The 20,357-nt window shown below is 35.9% G+C and overlaps 1 protein-coding gene across 1 annotated transcript in view; it reads left to right on the top strand.

The window, feature by feature from the left end:
* Nucleotides 1-20,357, top strand: part of LOC113232714 (apyrase-like) — a gene marked incomplete at both ends in the record, with an annotated part of 31,107 nt that overhangs the window by 8,975 nt on the left and 1,775 nt on the right. Inside the window, 6 exons of the mRNA XM_026467491.1 lie at nt 6,715-6,862; nt 7,812-7,938; nt 10,446-10,600; nt 12,070-12,160; nt 13,226-13,372; nt 14,278-14,462. Coding sequence (XP_026323276.1) covers nt 6,715-6,862; nt 7,812-7,938; nt 10,446-10,600; nt 12,070-12,160; nt 13,226-13,372; nt 14,278-14,462 — 853 coding nt within the window. The remainder of the gene's footprint in view (nt 1-6,714; nt 6,863-7,811; nt 7,939-10,445; nt 10,601-12,069; nt 12,161-13,225; nt 13,373-14,277; nt 14,463-20,357) is intronic.

The raw sequence follows: 20,357 nt of genomic DNA, 5'->3' as shown, positions 1-20,357 counted from the left end.
AACAAACATCTGAAGCGAAATACAGGACTATGTTATAAACTTAACCTATATCAACTTTATAACCCCAGCTTCTACAGGCTGTACTCAATTAGCTTTTTTGATGCTTTGATAATGAATCACAAGTATGGGTAGGTCTCCTTAATGAACGTAGTCAAAAACACTGGGTCACAAAATACACGGGATGTCGCCATCCTTCTTTCTTAACATGCCTACTGTTGCTTTGTATGTACGTTTTTTCAGAATATAAAGGTAAGAAATTCGGACAAACTAATTTACAACAGTTGTACCAAACCATCGAGTATATAATCAGAAATAAGAGCCTTCCATCCCTGGCAAGTCATCAGGCAAATGGGCCTTACATCAATTTTAAATATCAACTCTCGTTTGCGCTGAAATCACAAATTAGAAAGCTGAAATAGTACAGCGCCAACAACTGACCTGTGTCTACGTCTCCGTATATTCCAAAAATATTCCGTATTTATTGTATATCTCTAACAAAGGGGGGCTGTTCCATTCGGTGGTGTGGGTAAAACAGCAAAACATCTATTTCATCAGTAAGTAAATATTAAATATGTAATTTTTCAATTTTCGCCCATCAAGTCAGCTCAAGTTTAACTAGTCGATTTGAAGAAAATCAATTGATGGCTAATCGGTTGTCATCGTAATGACTTGGCAGAATAGTTTTTAAACAAATTAAATGACATTTCGTCTCTGTTTCTGGTTGTATACTCGATGCAAAAAACTAAGTTACTATCCGAAACAATATAGAGTCATTTACGTAAAGATAATACGGCGGGTGATGCATATATAATGCATCACCCGCCAACATAAAAATGACAAATAATAAAACAATAATATCTTCTATTTACACTATTCCATTCTCTAAGATTTAAATGTAAGCTGTAAGATAAAAAATCTGCTACATTAAATACTCCTTAACCGACTTCAGAAAAAGGAGGATGTTCTCAATTCGAATGTATGTTTTTTTTGTATGTATGTTACGCGATAACTCCGGTATTTGTGAACCGATTTTCATGATTCTTTTTTTTTGTTGGAAAGAGAGTACCTCCATAGTGGTCCCATTTCATTTTGAAGAAAATCGCTGATCACGCATGAACATTCATTTTTATAAATAGCGCCTAAATTTTACTTAAGGAGCAATTATTTTAATAGTTGGTTTTGCTATTCTCTTTTCATTTCCAAATCAATGCGTTTTACATTCTCAATACATATTATTTTTTATTACCTCCTGTGTCAAGTCCTTTATAGTGGCGAACTAGGGGATATTTCAATAAAACTTTGCAAATAGATGTACTTCCGCGTACTTTTGAAGTCGGTTTTTTAGTACTGTGTACTGAGATTATTTACTTAACAATTTCAACAAGTTTGTATCAAGTTTTTCAAACCATATTTCAAGCAAATAAATATCATTAATACGTTTAATGTCTCTGTTTCTCTATTCCTAGATTTAATTATTTAATAAAATTATTATGGATTTTTCCTTCTCAATGGTAATAGATCACATAGTCAATAAAAGCGTACCTTCAATTCATATCTCAAATAGACTTCATCAATTAAATGAATTACATAAAAATATACTGAATTTCCTCGAAGTATCTTCTTAAACTAAGCATTCGTATGATATTCATGCAGGCGTTTTTATTATAGACGCATATTATTCTAAATTTCAATTATTTCGTGTACCTGTACATAATACAATATCTAACCACCAGACACTGGATTTCTCCAAAGAAACAGTCATCGTAATAACTAATGTAATTACGGAATTAGAATTTAAAAAGAAATCTTTTCTTAAAGTTGTCTTTATGGTGCTTCTGAATAGGCATCTTCTTGATGAGCTCGTTCCATTGAAAGTAGTGATGAAAGAGCCTTAGTCTTTTAAGGCCTATTAAAAACCCGACTAATTTTTAACGCCTCACGACTAGACTAGTCTTTTAACCCATAAGTCTTGAGTTATAAGACAATAAGTGAAGACTATTTTGAGTTGAAGTCTTTTAACCTGAGGAATAAAAATGTAAGTCATTACTTAAAAGGTTTATAGAACGTAATTGACTGGCACCATATATATTCCCAGCAGTCGCGAGTAATTAGTCGTATGTCGTCGGGAATCTGTTTAATTTACATTTAGGAAATTAAAATACTTTTATTAAATTAATCAGTCAGAATAATCATTAGAACTATTTACCTTTGTTCTCAAGTCAGCGGTAGTTTTTTTTCTTGGGGCTTTATAAAGGTGGAACCCCTGAAGAAGTATATTTATTTTCATTGTGCCACGTAAAGAAACTTTACCAAGATAAGAGCTACGACTTGTCCTTTGTTACTGTCATTCTAATATTCCTACAACCAGATACAAATTAAATGAACGTAATACATACACCATAGGGTACAATATATATATCGACTCATCCGAAGAACAGAGTCCGATGTGATTATTGAGCGAAAGGAGAATAAGTGCGTTACGAGAGTAATTTCGTTATTCAAACTAAGTTCTATGTAAAGGTGTTTTGACAATTTATGTATCTCATTTCGTTTCGAAAATATAAAATCGAACAACGGTCGGTCTGACATTCACAGCGAAGAAAATCTAACTAAATATACTTCCATATCCTGAGAACAAGTAATTTTGCACATAGATCTTTGTTCTACGGATGAGTCGATATATTTAACGAAATAAAACTGCACATTTGACCTCCATCACACCTGATCGAAAGTGACGATGAGGTCGGCGATGGAGCATGCACATCTAAATACTGCCTATTCACTGTCGCATTGAAAATGGCCCCAGTTCCCATTAAACCAACCGTTCGCCATATTAATGTGGAAGCGTAACGTTTCGTGCGAATCTTTGGAATATCCACAACATAGGGGTGGAACCCAAGCCTACGCCTAGTCCCCCGGTGATGGAAAAGGGAAGGCAGAATTAAATCATGTAATTCCATCGCACATTCTCCGTGATATATCCTGTAAAGTACCGATAAGCAGGTAACTCTAGTGCAGTATTCACGTTTCGCCTCTTCTAATTCCGAGTCACCTCCACTTGACACTATTGTTAATTGAATCCAAGGAAGCCAGTTGGTATGTAGCAGAGCCATCCCAAAGGTGGCAGCAGTACTCCATAAAAAATGTAATAGTTTATATTATAAACATTCACGATTATATACAACATACTACTTACTTACTTTTACTTCATTTATATATATAATTCGGGTTCAATAAGACTTAAAGAGGCATAGCTTTATTGCATATTAGCCTAAAAGCTTGAGCTGTTTTTGAATATCGTGGACGACTCAGAAGCGAGTCTTAAAAGCAGTACAAGTATAACGACTCAGCCGTATTAATAAAAGCTCAAATCTCCATTTTAGAGTGGATTTCGAGATCTGTAAAATGGAATCTTTTTAATAGGCCTTAGAATTCTAAGTTCCTTTCATCACTAATTGTAGAACCTATCTATGCTGCAGGACTAAGTAGTGGTCAAACAAAAGCAGGTACATTTGCAATAAAAAAAATTGTAATTCTAGAAGATATTCCGTTCTTTTACAAGGTTGGACCTCCTAATTTAGTACTTGGCACTTTACACGGGATTTGACCCTTTTCGTCTTTAATTTAGGGACCTTGACTATATAATGGATGAACTGCGACGGTTAATCGGTAGCAAATCTCTATTACGCTAGCACTTACACCCTCTTCACGTGTGACGTATAGAGTTTTGAATTCAATTTGTTTGCCTGACTTGGATCCAAATTGTATTGTGTCAAAGATTTCAGACGTCATCTGTGTAAATGTGAATATGAATATGAAACCATTCAAGGAGACAAATACGGATCGTCAAACCAGTTACGTTTGTCAGTGTTAAACTTTAAACGCAATCAAAGCTTAAAATGTAATTTGTAAACATTTTCATTATTACAAAATATAGTACATTATTGCAGAAGCCGGGAAGTAAGGGTTGCTGGACGAGTATGAGTTACAAGGACGAGCGCCAGCGAGGCCTTGTATTAATACGAGTCAAGCAGTCCCCGTTCCCGCTGAGACATATATGGAATTTTTCTCAAACAATGTAAGGATATAATAAAATACTGAAGAGAGGAAGATGTTTAATACAAAAAGTACAAAAAAATATTAAACAATTGGTAAAAGAAAATGATATTGTTTTTATAAGCACATTAATAGTAATCTGCTAAACTTCTGATGATGTGTTTGAACGTGTGCCTACTGCATTTTCGATAAGCTCTTCACACTAGCACTCATTTTCGTGACCAAAATACAAAAAAGACGAGAAAAGAATACCAAAACAGTTTAATTTGAGTGTTACCGCCATTTTCATTTTTTTTAAGTAAGCGGTATGGGTAGGTATTTTTAAATGTCGCAATTACGAACACTTAGTATTTGACTGCATGAGTTTTTCTTTTGCCTTTTTACGTTGTTCATTATTACTAGCTAGTTTTAAATATTTAGAGAAGTGGAGAGTATTGGATTTTCATACCTACTCTGCAGACCTTGGCTTGGTGTTCGTTTTTTGAAAGTAATACAAACATTTCCGAGCATGTTTGAGAAAAAGATATTATAATAATAGATTGTCCTTTAACTCTTTCTAGTAATTATGTTTTTTGTGCCTACTCAAAAGTTCACATTTATGCAGGTCACGAGATTTACGAATTTAGCCGACGTTAGCTTAAGTCATGATCTTCGTCTTTAGTTATTAGCTTTCCCTCATTTAAGAATTTATACTACCTCAGCTCAAATTCAGAATTTTCCTGTACTAATACGGTCCATTTTGCTTGGGTCGAGCTACAGGGACACTGGCTTTATTTCATAATTTATTTTTCTTCTTCTTCTTCGAGTCTTTAGCCTTTTAGTCCACATTTCTTAATTGTACTTTGTATTAGTCAACAATATTTGCTATTCATGTGTTTAGTGGAGAAAGGTATTTTTGTTTATTTATTTAAGGTGACCAAAGTATAGATAATAAAGTTACCATGTTGCTATGTTGATAAAATCCGATATTACACCAGCCTGTGCTTCAATGGCACAGCGCAAGGTTGATATTGCCAGGGCAGTTTTGTCTATTCGTAGCCTGTGGGCTTTGCCTGTATTGATTTCTGCCTCAATGTACGATAAAGGTATCGATTTTCTGATCAGTAAGGAATACCACGAATCATGCCAACGGGCTTTAATAATATATTTCTTGGTAACTGTTGCCAATTGAACCTTATTGATTAATACTTTTAACAAAACTATATATTCCAACGCTAAAAACACAAAATGTCATATTTTTTCTACTCCTGGTCATCTGATCGAAACACGATACCACATGACTGCGTCTCCAATGGAGCTTATGCGTACTACGTAAGTCAGTTTTACGATACAACATTCAATGCGAAAGCTGTCATTTGATGTTTCGGAGTAAGGACTTATGTCAAATCTCGATCTTCGTACCCGTTTCGTGATAGCCTCCGATCCGATACGAAGCTAAAACGATGATCGTAGCTTCGTATTTCGTGGTACACCTGTACGTTAACCTATCAATTATAATTTCAAAAACCTTATCACAAACATGTCTAAGGTACTCGTTACTAAACTGAAAAATTGAAAATGAATATCGTATCCTAAACGAGTCACTGTGTTCGTGAACAGAATAATGTCACACTGTATTTGTATTAACTGCCACCGTAGCCGAACGGTTACAATGTCGGACTGCCACGCAGAGGTCCCAGGTTCGATTCCCGGGCCAGGAGAAATATATGTAGGCCACATTTATTTCTCTCGTGAGTTTGGGTGTAATTTATGCTTGTCTATGTGTGTGTCCATGGCACCCGCGACACAGGGTTTCCCTAGTGCGGAGCTATGTTGAGTGTGTGCGTTATTATTATTATATTATTTGTGACATTATTAAAATTCTAATTATTTTATGAAATAATATCTAAAAAAAAAGTTACATAACAGGTACAAAGGCGTAACCATGTGGCAAAAAACAACTATTTAAAATCATTAAATATCAAATGTCAAATATGACGGTACTCAACAAACGCTCTACGGATTGGTTACAATATAAGCGGTACTTAGCCAATCACGGACACTTCTATTCTAATCTCTTTGTTTTGTAGCATTTGTTCGGTTTTCGTTTGAGTTTAATGTCGTGAAATGTTACCAAAACATAATCTTTCAATTTGTGTTACATTATTTTAATTTACTCGCAGAAAAACGTACGTTTGTACGCAATCATTACATAATTAGGTCTTTGAGTCGTGTACCTATTACTTAGGCCACTCGGCTAAGCCTCGTGACCTAAACACGATACTCGACTTTAACCACTCACGCGATGCGCTCCTCCTTCCGCAAAATGGTGGCTATTTGGTTTCGCAAAATAGAAAAGGATTCAGTTTAAATACAAGTTTTTATAAATAAAAATTATTATTCTGCATTGCTAAATAAATACCCTCCGTATTACCAACAAAAACTCTCTTTAGTCTTTTATTATTTCCTCACATTGTTTGAGAAAAAATCTATACATGCGTCGAACGGGGATTACTTGACTCGTATTAACACTAGGCCTCGCTAGTGCTGGTCCTTGTAACTCATACTCGTCCAGTAATCCCTTCCATCCCGGCCTCTGCAATAATATACTATTACTCATCGCCATCGATTCGGTAATAGATTATAGTGCTAGAGCTTATTTATATTTTTTGTTCTTAGAGAAATAGCACAGCATGCAGGACCTTACGTAGATATAATTGTCGGTGGTCATAGCCACACACTTTTGTATAACGGTGAACCTCCAGAAGAAAGCGGTTTCACTCCACGAGGGCCATATCCTGTAGTAGTAGAACTAGAGACAAGATCTGTAAGTCCTTTTAAAGTCTACTTTTTTAAATTATGTGTACTGCCTACTAATTTACTAACTTTATGAATTTACGTAATAACCTATTTCGACCCATGCCCGTTTCTGCCGCCAAGCAATAATGTGAGCATTTCTGCGTTCCGGATTTAAAAGGTACTAGTGAAATTACAAGCACGTGAGATGACAGTGCCGTGTCAATGCTTCTCAGATTTCTTCGATTTAATAACCACGAAATGTTCTTCCCGTCACCTGAGATCATGAACTAATTAATCTGTTACTCTTCGTGTTTGACTCTGGCTTCAAATTAGATGCTTATAGAAGCACTGCAGGGGCGCTACAGTGGCGGTGCAGCAGCGCCACTAATTACTACTAGTTTTCATACAATATTCAAAGGATTTTCCATTTAAGGTCGGGTAGATTTTCACAGTTCATATTGGCCGTGTGATGAGGTTGATTTTGTCAAATCTGTTGGTTATTTTTCAGTCACTAAATACAAATCATCATGACAAGTTACAGAGTAGAGAAACACATGCAAATGGTTAAAATTTATTATCAAAATGGGTGTTCCATTGTGGTATCGATGCGCACTTTGCGCCCATTTACGATTTACGTGGTCGTCCTTCCCAGTGACGATTTAGCGTTTGATGGCCAAATTTGAGTCGACCGGTTCAGTAAACCGTCAGCCAACACCCGTGAGAGTGTTCAGAAACATTTTGATAATATTTTTTTATAATATTCTCGACGCTGTATTTGTCTTTTTTTGATCAGTCCGCTATGAACAGTCAAAATCTACCCGCCTTGAATGGAAATCCTTTAGAAGCACAGCAGTTGCAGTGCCACAATCGTAACAGGCGCGCGCCACTTTTGCAGTCACAATTAGTGAACTAAAAATGACTGAAGCGCTACAGTCGCGACACTGGAGGCGCCCTTACGTATAGGCTTTTATTTACAGGTGCTAATAGTGCAGGCAGCGGCACACACACAGTACCTTGGCGAAATCAAGCTTTTCTTTGACGACGCTGGCAATCTTCTGAGTTGGGGGGGACACCCTCATTACATTGGAAATGAAATCGAACAAGGTAGCTCGTCTCTTAAAACTTTTGAACCTCAAATGAGAATATTTTGAGGAACTGTTAAATTCTTTAATCAATGCTAAAATTACGGTCGTACATTTTAAACCTAAAAACTCGATATAATAACATATTTCAAAAGCAATCTCATTACATTATTAATGGTAATGGCCTATTTCTTATGAAGGGAATACTCATTTTTTGTTGAGTTTATGAAGAAAAATTGTTATTGTAAGTGTACTGAGATGCGAAGTATATTGTATTTTTACTAATATCTTTAACATAATTATTATAATAATATTAGTTATTGCTCTCGAGAGTTTCAACAAGTAGATTATATAAAATGTAGAAAGATATAACTGTGGTTTATCTTTTTTATGTTAAGAGCTCTCGTGCCAAAAAATTTTGACGTTGGCTCCGCCCAAATTTGTGAAACAAATATATGCCTGAAGTACGCGTGACATGCGACAGGAGATGTTGAATTTTGCACATTAAAAGTACCAAATTCGTTTTAGCGGAATAACTCTAAAACTAAAGGGATTAAAAAAAAATCCGTAGTGACAATTGTCGATCATGCATAAATATAATTAATTATCTAATTTTTGTCCTAATAACCTATAGCATTTCGATGATAAATCGAAAAAATGTGAAAATTAGAGGTTATTTCGTGATTTTTATCTATTGAGGAAACTTTATTGTTTTATGTTTCTGATTAATGTCTATGCTTGAATATGTCGTGTAGTTACTCATACAATATTTTATTTTTAACTTTTAAGTGGATATATCCCTCTAAAATCAAATCGAAGATTCGGAATTTTTCCTCTGCTCCCTCTTAAGTAAATATATTGAAACCGGGGCAGCCTAATGGTTCGGACCTAGTTAGTGCCTCTCAAACAGTGGCCGTGGGTTTCACTCCGGGTTCGCACGTCTCACTTTGTGTGCGAAATGTAATATATGAAGTCTACCACGAACTTTTCGATGAAGGAACACATCGTGTTGAAACATGTACGTCGACGAAAGCTTCACAATCCTGGGCAAACGTGTAACGTGCCCAAACCTCACTGCGCCAGCGTGGCAGAGTAAGGCCTAAAAACCTTCGCCTGAGAAGGTCAGGAGAGGAGACACTCATGCCTCTGTACTTATTTCTCTTTCCACAAAGTAATAAAACTAGATACCAGTAGCCAGGCGTGAAAATTGTCTTTAGTAAAGCCGGAGAAAAACAAAAAACAAAAAGCACTTGCCTTAACAAAGTTATCAACACAGCAGAGACTAGTACACTTTATTTCACTGGTTAATTTTTCTTCAAAATGTATAAAAAACATTTTAAAAATATTTAAATTTGATGACACGTGGAAAATTTTAGGCAAGCCGGTGGGAGCAAGTTCTATGCACGCCTCGCTAGGTATTTACTAAAAAATTTACGAAACAGAGTAGATATTTCGTGGAAAGCTGGAGCCTAAACTAAATCAGAGATTTGTGTTTTAGGTCTCAAGGCCTAATTTACAGTGTCGATATTTTAAACAAAGATAATTTTATCGGAAATTGTTTGCATTAAAAGCCAATAAACTATATTTCATTAGCTGGAACCTTAGGAGGCAAGGTTTAACAAGGTTTCAAGGTTTAAGGAGTGGGAAACCACCAGTTTCCCACTCCATTCAATTCTGGCGCGACTAGGCGTCCTAGGCTTGAAGTAAATTTTTTTAAAGTCCTGATACTTTGACGCTTAAAAATGCATGGTTATTGGTTATTGTGTTTATTAAAAAACTTTATAATTTTACCAAAAATAAACTTTACAAGTTTTTGTTGTACTTTCTGACATTTTTTTGAAACCCCATTCCCGCGCCTGCGTTTTGCATCGGACTGGTGTTTAAGCTAGCGCATACTTTTGTAACCGCGCAGAGTCGCCACTGCTTAGAGCGATCTCTTAAATAATTTTATTTTTGTACGACAGTAAACTCTGATTATTAAGTCATGGAACAAAAGTTCTTATATGTGATGTCAGTAATTAGAGATGGGGAAAATTGTTTATCTCTTAAACGTTAAAACGTAGTTCGTTTTTAAAAAAAAGCGTGATTTTTAAACGCTTTTCACTTAAACGCTTTTTAGTTTAAAGCTTACAAAATCGTTTAGAAAAACGTTAAAGCGCATAGACTTTTCCATTAAAAAAAGCTTACAACGTTGTGTCGATAGCGAAAAGCAAACTAAGGTTTTAAGATAAGTAAGTTTATTTGTAAAACACGACTTTTATTTTTATTTATAAAATTATTTATTCACATTGATGAATTCATTTGTTTGGGAAACACAAATAGCGGAACTTGAAACAAAACGTTATTAACGCTTACGCTTAAATTAAAAAGCACGCTTAAATTGAAAAGCGTGCTTTTCAATTTAAGCGTTATGTGCTTATTTTAAAAAGCAAACTTTTTAAATGCTTTTCATTGAAACGCCCACCTCTTATTAGTAATATAGTCCTGGGAGGTAGTATTTTAAAAATAATCCTGTTTATTTCGTTGCAGCTGAAGATGTCTTGGAAAAAATTAACCAATACCTGCCCGAGATTGAAGAGCTAGCGTCGAGGGAAGTGGGCTCGTCCTTGGTCCATTTGTCTTCGGACTGTGCTTGCCAAGAATGCAACCTTGGCAGTTTCATATGTGACGCTTTCATGCATGCGGTGAGAATTTCAAATTATTATAAGGCTCATTAAAAATGACAACATAATAATATTGCCGTTGTAGGCTCATTTATTCGACCCGAATTTCATTGCGCTCACCCCGCGCGGCTGCCGCGCGGATACCGCGTTGCCGCCGCGCGGAGACCGCGTGCGTCTAACTGTCATAGCAAAATACGCCCTATTTATTTAGCTTTTACGTTTTAACTTTAATGAGCATCCCGGGCGGGCAGGCGAGACTGACTTGACTTTAATCTACGTGGCGACAGCGCATTTGTATTATTCAGATGAATTTAAATGTTGTTGCCTAGTAAATAGAATTCAGATTCGCCATTAATGTACGGACAACGGCACATCAGACTACACATTTTTGTTCGAAAATCGCCTCCAGTGCAACAAGATACGTCAATATGTAGTGAGATGTGCTGGGGTGTGAACATGAAATCGTGGTAACTGGGCTGTCGTGAAGTCCCCAACCCGCATTGCGCCAGTGTGGCGGACTATGGACTAAACCCTTGCTTGAGAGGCGACCCGTGCCCAACAGTGAGACGAATAAATGGGTTCTTCTTCTTATCATATCGGTTGCATATACTATAATGCCATAGTGGTGAACTGATTTGGCCACCGGAGTAAGGTACTCCAGAGGTACGATACAAGTGAGGTATGTACATCGTGCGGGGAGGGTCCTTTCGCGCACTCCAGCATAAAAGGGTTGATTTGTAACTGTGTGTTCATTTAAAAGTAACAGAATAAGTAACAGAATTCCAAAGAATATTAAAATTGTATTATTAAGACTTTTTTTGTAAAATACCTCCACTAATTTTGTTATGATTATTAATATAAGGATCGAACACATAGAAAAATTTCTTCTACCCGGTGGGACTTGAACCTATGACCATGCTGCACCGATCTTTGTAGGAACTATAGGCTAGACGTAGCTCAGGTAGCTTTGCGAGAGATACTTTTATAAGAGAAACGACGATTATTTCATAAATATAACTGCAAACGTGTATTCAATTTGGAATCTTAGTCTAGGATTCCAACATCTTATTCTTGTTTTCTATCTTATTTTTTAAATACATTCCAAACACAAACCTATATACATTCAGCCAGTATTTCTACTCATAGAGTAGAGCCTAGACTACAGTACTTTCTTTCCGCTACTGATATATAGTGAAAGAGTTTTGAGTTGCGGTGAGAATGTTTTTCAAAAATCTATCACTAGATGTCACTACCGGCGATTCTTCGCCGGTAACAGCAAGGCTACGGTGCAGCATGGTCATTAGATACAGAAAAATTTTCGACATTTCTCGATAGAGTTACAAGAATTGGAGAAGATTTGGGTTATATTTTTTCTGTCCAATGTTTATTGCTCATAAACATTTTTAACGAAACTCCACTTATGCTATTCTTCCATGAGGGGTGCGTATGTTAAAATTGGTTCAATACAAAATGGACTTACTTTACCACAGGCAATGAATAAATCACAAGGAGATAACTGGAGCTACGCACATTTTTGCATCATGAACCAAGGAGGCGTTAGAACCAGCATGAACCCTGGTGGTAATGTCAATTAATTATAATTTACCGATCTACTTCCCATGATCCTGCAAGACAAATTACTCAAATATTTTCCTTCTCAAATAAAGCATTCGTATAATTGGTAATTATACAATATTCAAATTTTTATTCTCAAACAAAGAAGCTTACAAAACCAAGATTTTCCTTCTTAAATTAATCGTTTACACGAAAAATTTGCTTTTACGGTAGAATATTACGTTTCTTTCTAGACATTAATGTATTTATTTACATCCAAGATTAATTAAGATAAAAGATTATCCACTGAGATCAAAGCGAGAAAGTCATAACTAGTTAAGGATAGGTATAGTCTGTTGCTCTCCAGCGCAGTTTTATAAGTAATAATATTTAGTAATTGAAACAGATTCAATTAAGTAACATAAATGCTGGTACACACAAAATGTTGAAATGAAACTAGCTAATTGTAAAGAGGTGTGATATACCCCCGAACGTGTTATTGTTTTTAAGCCAAAATAATTTCTACAAAGAATTACAGTACCTATTAAATATGAGCATGTTATAGATTTTTACAACTGTTTTAAAATATTTGTGACCTGTTTTAAAATATTTATTATTTTTGTTTTAATTATGTTTAAGTTTCAAAATTGAATTTAAAACACCACGTAAATGTTTTAAATTTTATTTTATTAAATTTTTATCGTGAAAAACCATAACATGCTCCAGTGAATTTTTTTTCGAAATGGCTCTTTCTAGAGTCAAATGGTTTCTCAAGATATTCTTTAGTCTTGAAAAATTTGCATAAATCCCCACTAAAGACGTGCGCCAAGTGTAAAAGTGGCTCTCCGCGCCCATTTTCCCCGCTGTCCGCGGTCAACTTGGTAATGCCGCACACGAAGTGCTATAGATACCAAATACCACATTTGATGCGCTCGCATACTATCCTTTTCATATTATCAGCTTACACTTCGAAAACCAATCCTCGGTAAGTAAGTACGTATACCCCGTTTCATTAAATGGTTACCATGGTTACAACTACCGTACTGTTGAAGTCCACCATTAAAAATCTCATTTAATCATTTAACCTTTCAGTAATAACAGTCGAAACGGTATTGCTTTCGACTCCGTTTGAGAACAACGTGGAAGTGTTTGAACTGCGCGGTGACCACATCGTAGAAATGCTAGAATTTTCTGTTATGAATGAACCATTCAATGGGGCAAGGATGCTGCAAATTGCAGGTAACTAAGCACGAAGTCAAATAATCATTTATTCCATAGATACAATTTTTACACTTGAAAACGTCATTTTTGAAGCCACAAACAAATAGAAATCGTTTTTTCACTCAAGTAAATACTGACTTCTAAAACAATCTTGAGTAAATTGTAAAATAAGTCATATTTTTCTTAAAAATCAATAACAAAAATCCGACCTCAAAAGTACGTGGAATTACGTCTATTTGCTAAGTTTTATTGAAATATCCCCTAGTTCGCCACTATACAGGACTTGACACTGGAGATAATAAAAATCGGTTCTCACTACTCAAAGTATATCGAGAGAAAAACGCCTTGAATTGGAGAAATAGCAAAATCAACCATTAAAATAATTGCTCGTAAATTAAAGTTTAGGCCCTGTTTATAAAAATGAATCTGCATGCGTGAACAGCCACCCTTAGTGGTGGATGATTTTCATCAAAACGAAATAGGACCACTATGGAAGTACCCTCTTTCGAACAAAAAAAGAATCATGAAAATCGGTTCACAAATACCGGTGTTATCGCGTAACATACACACAAAAAAAGGAACATAAAGTCGAATTGAGAACCTCCTCCTTTTTTGAAGTCGGTTAGATATTAAGAAAAGTACTAAGTATATCTATAAATGTTTTTATTACTTCAAGAACTACACATTGTTGTTAGATTGCCTTTTTATGTGTCAATAAGAGTTCCATTAGAATTTTCTGTAATAATTATGAAAATCTTGAATATGATCTAATATAAAATAGACCCTAAGTCCAATATCATTATGACCAATATCAAGAAGAACTTTACTGATATCTTCCTTAATCCACGACACTCTCTTTTGAATCTAATGCAACTTTTGCGAGATTTCCATCTTCACACAATAACCATTTGAATAAATGTCAGGTTTGCGACCTATCTTCGACGGTTCCCGGCCCGTTTCCCAACGGGTTGTCAGCGTCTCCGTGCGGTGCATCGAATGTGACATCCCCAGATACGAGCCGCTGCAACTCGACAAATATTATAAAGTCGTCTCTCAAAGTTTCCTTGGCAATGGTGGCGATGGATTTTCTGTGAGTTGGTTGTACCGCGTTTACTATATTATATTTTTTTACTTTTTAACCTCTGACGCAAAAAGAGAGGAGAGAGAATATCTCGTGGCATCGTAGTTCATAAATAGATGGACTGATCTCAAAACGTTTATTTATTTTTTTATTATTTGAAGACTAATTTAATCGGAATGGTAATTGGGGCCATGGTCACGGCGAAATGTTGGTTTGTTTGAAAGAAACAAATATACGCCATTTAGATCAGAAAAAATATTTTAATTTCCTATGTGTAAGGCCGCAAATTTGGAACGGTGCCGGTGGTGCGTCCCAGGTAGGCGTTCAACGTAAACGTGTGTCTTGTGTTGGATACATAGAACACAAGACACAATGTACGCGCAAACCTCGAACGCCCATCTGAACGCACTTGTTGCGAATTTGTGATGTAGCAATCGCGAAAACCTAAGAACTCGATATTAATCGAAATGGTTCTTTGCTATGTTTGATGAACATCGCGCCATCCCCGGAGAACACAAAGATAACTGCCATTACCACAATTTTAGTGCTATATCATATTTAAGATCTTTAGGTACAATACATCTTTTCAATATTTTTCGTGATTTTAAGCAGTTACGGAATAACAAGTTTCTACCCATGCCCAAGTGCACAAGAATAAGGTTACATGACAATAATAAACTAAATGAGTTACGTTTCTTAATATGACAAATGACAATAGAGTTATGTTCTCGTAAAAATAATTCCGCGAAATAACGATACGCGCAGTTATCACATTTTATTCCCGTTTCAAACTGTTCGGGCTGTTCGTATAATAAAGAAAAATAAAGCAAAGGTTGATTATCATATACCCGTAGAATAACATGATAAGTCAAAGGTACAATACTTGTTTTCGGCTCAGACACAACGAGAATAATCCACAATATAAATCCCACTTGATGATTGATTTTCACAAATTATTTATTATTGGAATATATCCATTTTGGCTTAACTTACGGCTGTTTCGTTTATAACATAGAATGCACAAAAATATGCTTCCCTTAAAGCTAACTATTAATCTACCTAACGTTCAGTATTTAAGAACTTATCAATGAAAACATGTGTTTTATTTTTCCTGAAATATTACTTTGTTGCGATTATCATTTTGTTCTCCGGGGATGGCGATCTGTTCAGCCGTTTAAAGGTCATCGGCGCTTTTCCCAGTTAGTATAGGAATCTCAGTTATAAAATGAATATTTATATATTACATACTATGAAAATCCGATTACATTACAACGGTATTTATGGTAGTCTTGATCTGATACTGTGACCGACTGCTAATAACAGTAGAACTATCGCGTTTGAGCTCATTGATTTCAATTAGTTTTGACTTTGGAGAGCGCAGCTTATTATATTTCCTTTTTTACGACTTCATCAGTTATACATTTCATTCATATTTGTGCATATTCATATTCTGTATATTTGTGGCTATTAAGATAAGTGCAAATACTTTCAAGTTACGCTTTCTACTTTATTTTATAATAGACGATATACCTAGGAATTTTCTTATAACCGTGTCTCCAAGTGGATCTCCACGTTTGTCTTAAAAGCTGCTTTTGTGAATTTAAAATTCATTTGAATTTAGTTTTTAGCTGTTCCATTTCATATTTTGTGCTATATGGAACGAAACTCTCGTCTGCGAAGCACTATAAGCCACAGGTTAATAGGATACTTATCTTTACTTATATAACTGCCTCCGTGGCCGAACGGTTACCATGCCGGACTACCACGCAGAGGTCCCAGGTTCGATTCCCAGGCCGAGAGAAATAGTTGTATGGCCTACAGTTATTTGTCTCGTGAGTTTGGGTGTAATTTGTGGTTGTCTATGTGTGTGTCCATGGCACCCGCGACACAGGGTTTCCCTAGTGCGGGGCTATGTTGAGTGTGTGCGTTATTTATTTATTTATTTATAGGCATCTGGAATGTTTAAGTTTTCGCATTGCTACACATTGTTAATGAAACTATTTTTTCGGATCTCAGTCGTACAGGGAACTTACCACAATCTCTTAAAACAATATTACTTTAACCTTACGTTGACTTTTCGTTATTATAATGTTAAAACTATGATGTTTTTGGCAGCTTTGCGACTATTCATTCACTCAGTTCGTACTATGACGCGACTTTAACATTAAAGTAATATTGTTCTTATGTCAAATTTAGCAATCTTAAAATAGTTACACGGGTGCAATGGAAACAATATTATTTTCAGTTTTGTTGTCTTAATATTGATTTGTTATTTTATACAATATGTATATTATACTTCTTTTTAATACCAAGTGAGAGGACAAACAAGTCGTGGGCCTGGTGGGAAGCGACACGTCTGACCATAACAGTTGCAATGCCACTTAGAGCTTTAAAACGTACTGCAACTGCACCCATCACCCTGAGACATTAAGAAGTAAATTCACATTGAAGAAAAAATTAAAATTTATACTTCTTGAAAGCATGTAAATTTACTATATTCTACACTGGTTTTGTTAAATGTACTCGTACTAGGTATTTTTGTTTATAACGTCAAGTGACGGGACGAACAAGTCGCGCACCTGATGGTAAGGTACACGCCTGTTCACAATAGTTACAGTACTACTAAGAGCTTTGAATTGCAAAGATCTGATGGGCACTACCACTGTGCCAGTCACCCTGAGACATAAGTTGACAAGTCCATTCACCATTACCCTTCAAAATTGGAACACAGTAATGCGGACATTACTGCTTGGCGGCAGACGTAAGTAAGGTGGCAGTACTACCCTGGAACAACTCTTTCGCAAGGAGCTCTCCTGCTACAAAAAAGATATACTATAGTTTTCTGATTGTGAGTGTAACCTTGCCAACAAACCACTTTCCCAGTTTGGTGAGAAATTGTATTGCGTTCTCTTATATGCCTTGTTTGTATTAAATAAATAAAAACATAAGTTGACAAGTCTCCTGTGCCTGTAATTTCACCAGCACCCCCACCTTACAGAACCGGAAGGCAGTAATGCTCACATTATGGCTTGGCAGCAGAAATAGGTAAGGTACCAAGTAGGTAAGGTGGCATTACTTCCCTCTACCGCTCTATACCAGCTCTACAGCTACTAAACTTAGCATTGTAGATCCATAACAATAGTTTCATTTCCAGTCCAACCTAATAACTCGATAAATATACAGCTAAATTATTTACATTGTTATAATTATCGATACAAAGATCGAACAACAGAAGGAAAGTTCTTAGGTTTTCGCGATTGTTACACATAGGAAATGAAACTATTTTTCCGGATTTAAATCGCGTATATTTGTTCAGTCAACCGTGACCATGGGACCTGTAAAGGGCCCGAAACGTCGGTTTGTTTGAAAAAACAAATATACGCGATTTAAATCCGGAAAAATAGTTTCATTTCCTAACAGAAGGAAACATTCCTTCGACCTGACTAGACTTGAACCAGCGTTTGTTACCACAGCGTGGCCACCGTCTTTACCCACTGAGATACAAATCGAGTTATTCAATAAAATAACTATTGTAAATACAATGTATCTTTCTAAAAACATCTTTTTCTGTTAAAAATAGAAAAATTGAATTTCATTGCTCTCGAAGTAACCATACGAAATGCCATAAATAATTTTCTTGAACACTTTTGGAAAAAAGAACAGCAATACCTGCAGCTCGGCCTATATGATTCCAAAAGCTCTTTATTGCCTTTCTTATACAAAGGTTTCATAACTGTAATCATAAATTTTCAGGAACGTACTCTTTGGAACTTATTATTGATGTCACTTACAAAGGGATTTTTCTCAAATACACGTTTTACTGCCTCGTGCATACGTCATCGTATCTTGCGCTTTTTTATTTGTGTATTGTAAAGTGCCATAGGTTATACATAGGCATAGGCATAACGGGGACGTTAAGGGAAACTCCAATAAAGGTATAAAATTTATTAAAGAATAATTGCCATATTCTTCGGTTAAGAAATTAATCAACTAGCATATTTTTTTAAATTATGCTAGAACCCTAAGAAAACCCCATTATGCCCCAGGGTAGGGGCAGTACGGGGTACTAAAAACGGGGCATTATGGGGTTTTTGCAGCGTGCTGGTGAAATTACAGTTATATTGTCAACTTTGTCCCAGTGACAGACGCAGTGGTGACTGTTGTGATTTAAGTCTGTAAGTGGCACTGAAACTGTTACTTTGCTTACCCCCACAATGCACGCACAGGCTCCAGCCTTTGGATATTGGTTTTATGAAGCCTTTGAGCGCCTATTATGATCAAGTTGATACTTTTGTTTGTTTTTGTTATTTTGTAGTTATGTTCCTTATTAATATATTCTCATTTAAATTAATGTATGTTACGATTTGTTTTCAATATTATTAAATTAAAATAATACTAGGCGTGACGGCATAACGGGGACAGGGCTACGGGCCACGATGGGGTACCCCATAATGCCCCGTACTTCCTTGATGAAGTCCTTCCTTTTTTTATGTGTATTTGTGGTAACACAAAATTAGATGAAACGTGACCATAAATGGTTTTTTCTCGTAAAAAACGAACGCATGCAGTCTCCCTTCCAATCACTTTCGCGCTGGCCGCCGTTTGAAGATAGTCGCTTATTCGCAAAGCAGTATACTGCTAGCATATTTAGCTACTTAGATCTGTGAGTGGCCCCGTTGCGCCTCGCGACCCCGTTATGCCCCCCCTTCCGCTATCATGTTCACTAAGGACACAAACATAGACAACTACAAATTACACTCAAACTCGCGAGAGAAATAAATGTAGACCATACAAATGTTTCTCACTGCTCCGGAAACTAACCCGAGACCTCGGCGTGGCAAACCAGCATGTAACCGTTCGGCCACAGAGGCAAATTATACGTTTGTTCATACACGTCTGTGTTTCTAGAATAGTAGTCTATTACATGTTTCAACGTGCACAATACAATCACGGTTCTGAACGTATTGACACTTTCTCTAAGAATATATTATGTAGTTTTTGTAAAGTTGTAAAAGTAAAAGCTTAATTTTAGTTCCACAAACAATATGTTATGACTAGCCAGCAACCATCCAAGGTAGCAAGAAGCAGTTTGTATTAGCATAATATTGTTTCCATAATGTAAACGCTGTATAAATCAATTTTAATAAAATTCTCTTCGCCGTCAATTTAAAAATTAATGACGAAGGTAATGTTTCGAACAGCATTTGAAACAGATGAAAGCAGACCATATAGGTAGCCTTTTTATATGATTATGTGGTAACTGCTACCGCTTTTGTGGAATGCGTTACTGTTCTGTGCGCTCTAGGTTAGCGTTTGTTTATTTGCCAATGTGAATACGTAATATGAAAATTCAAAATTTTTGAGTTCTAACAATATACGTATAATTAAAAAGCCGCTGTAATTTACTATGTAAATTTCAAATTATATTTTGTATATAAATTCCGAAAGACTCAGAGATGCGAGGCCGGATTCGAACTTACTTTACAGCGGCTTTTTAATTATACGTATATTGTTAGAACTCAAAAATTTTGAATTTTCATATTACGTATTCACATTGGCAAATAAACAAACGCTAACCTAGAGCGCACAGAACAGTAACGCATTTCACAAAAGCATTTTTGAACTTTTAATTATTTACAAAGATCTGCTACGTCATCAACTATGATATTAACTTAAATTTCAGCACTGTCCCGCTGTAAATCATTTTTGAATTGGCTTCAAATGATTTAATCTGGGTTTTTTTCATAAAAACCTTAAAATCTAAATAACTCAAAAACTACTGAACTTCGGTAGAACATTTGGTGGCCTAATTTGCTGCATTTTAACCCTACTGTGACGTCCTGCAAGGAATACGTCGAGTTACCAGTAACCCTGTATATATACAGGGTTACAGGTTAAGTCGACCTGAATCCTTTAAGGGGT

Source organism: Hyposmocoma kahamanoa, unplaced genomic scaffold (genome assembly GCF_003589595.1).
Source record: "Hyposmocoma kahamanoa isolate Upper Pololo Valley unplaced genomic scaffold, ASM358959v1 77770, whole genome shotgun sequence".
Taxonomy (NCBI): Eukaryota; Metazoa; Arthropoda; class Insecta; order Lepidoptera; family Cosmopterigidae; genus Hyposmocoma; species Hyposmocoma kahamanoa.
The sequence above is the reverse complement of the archived record's forward strand: the minus strand, read 5'-3'. Positions and strand labels throughout refer to the sequence as shown.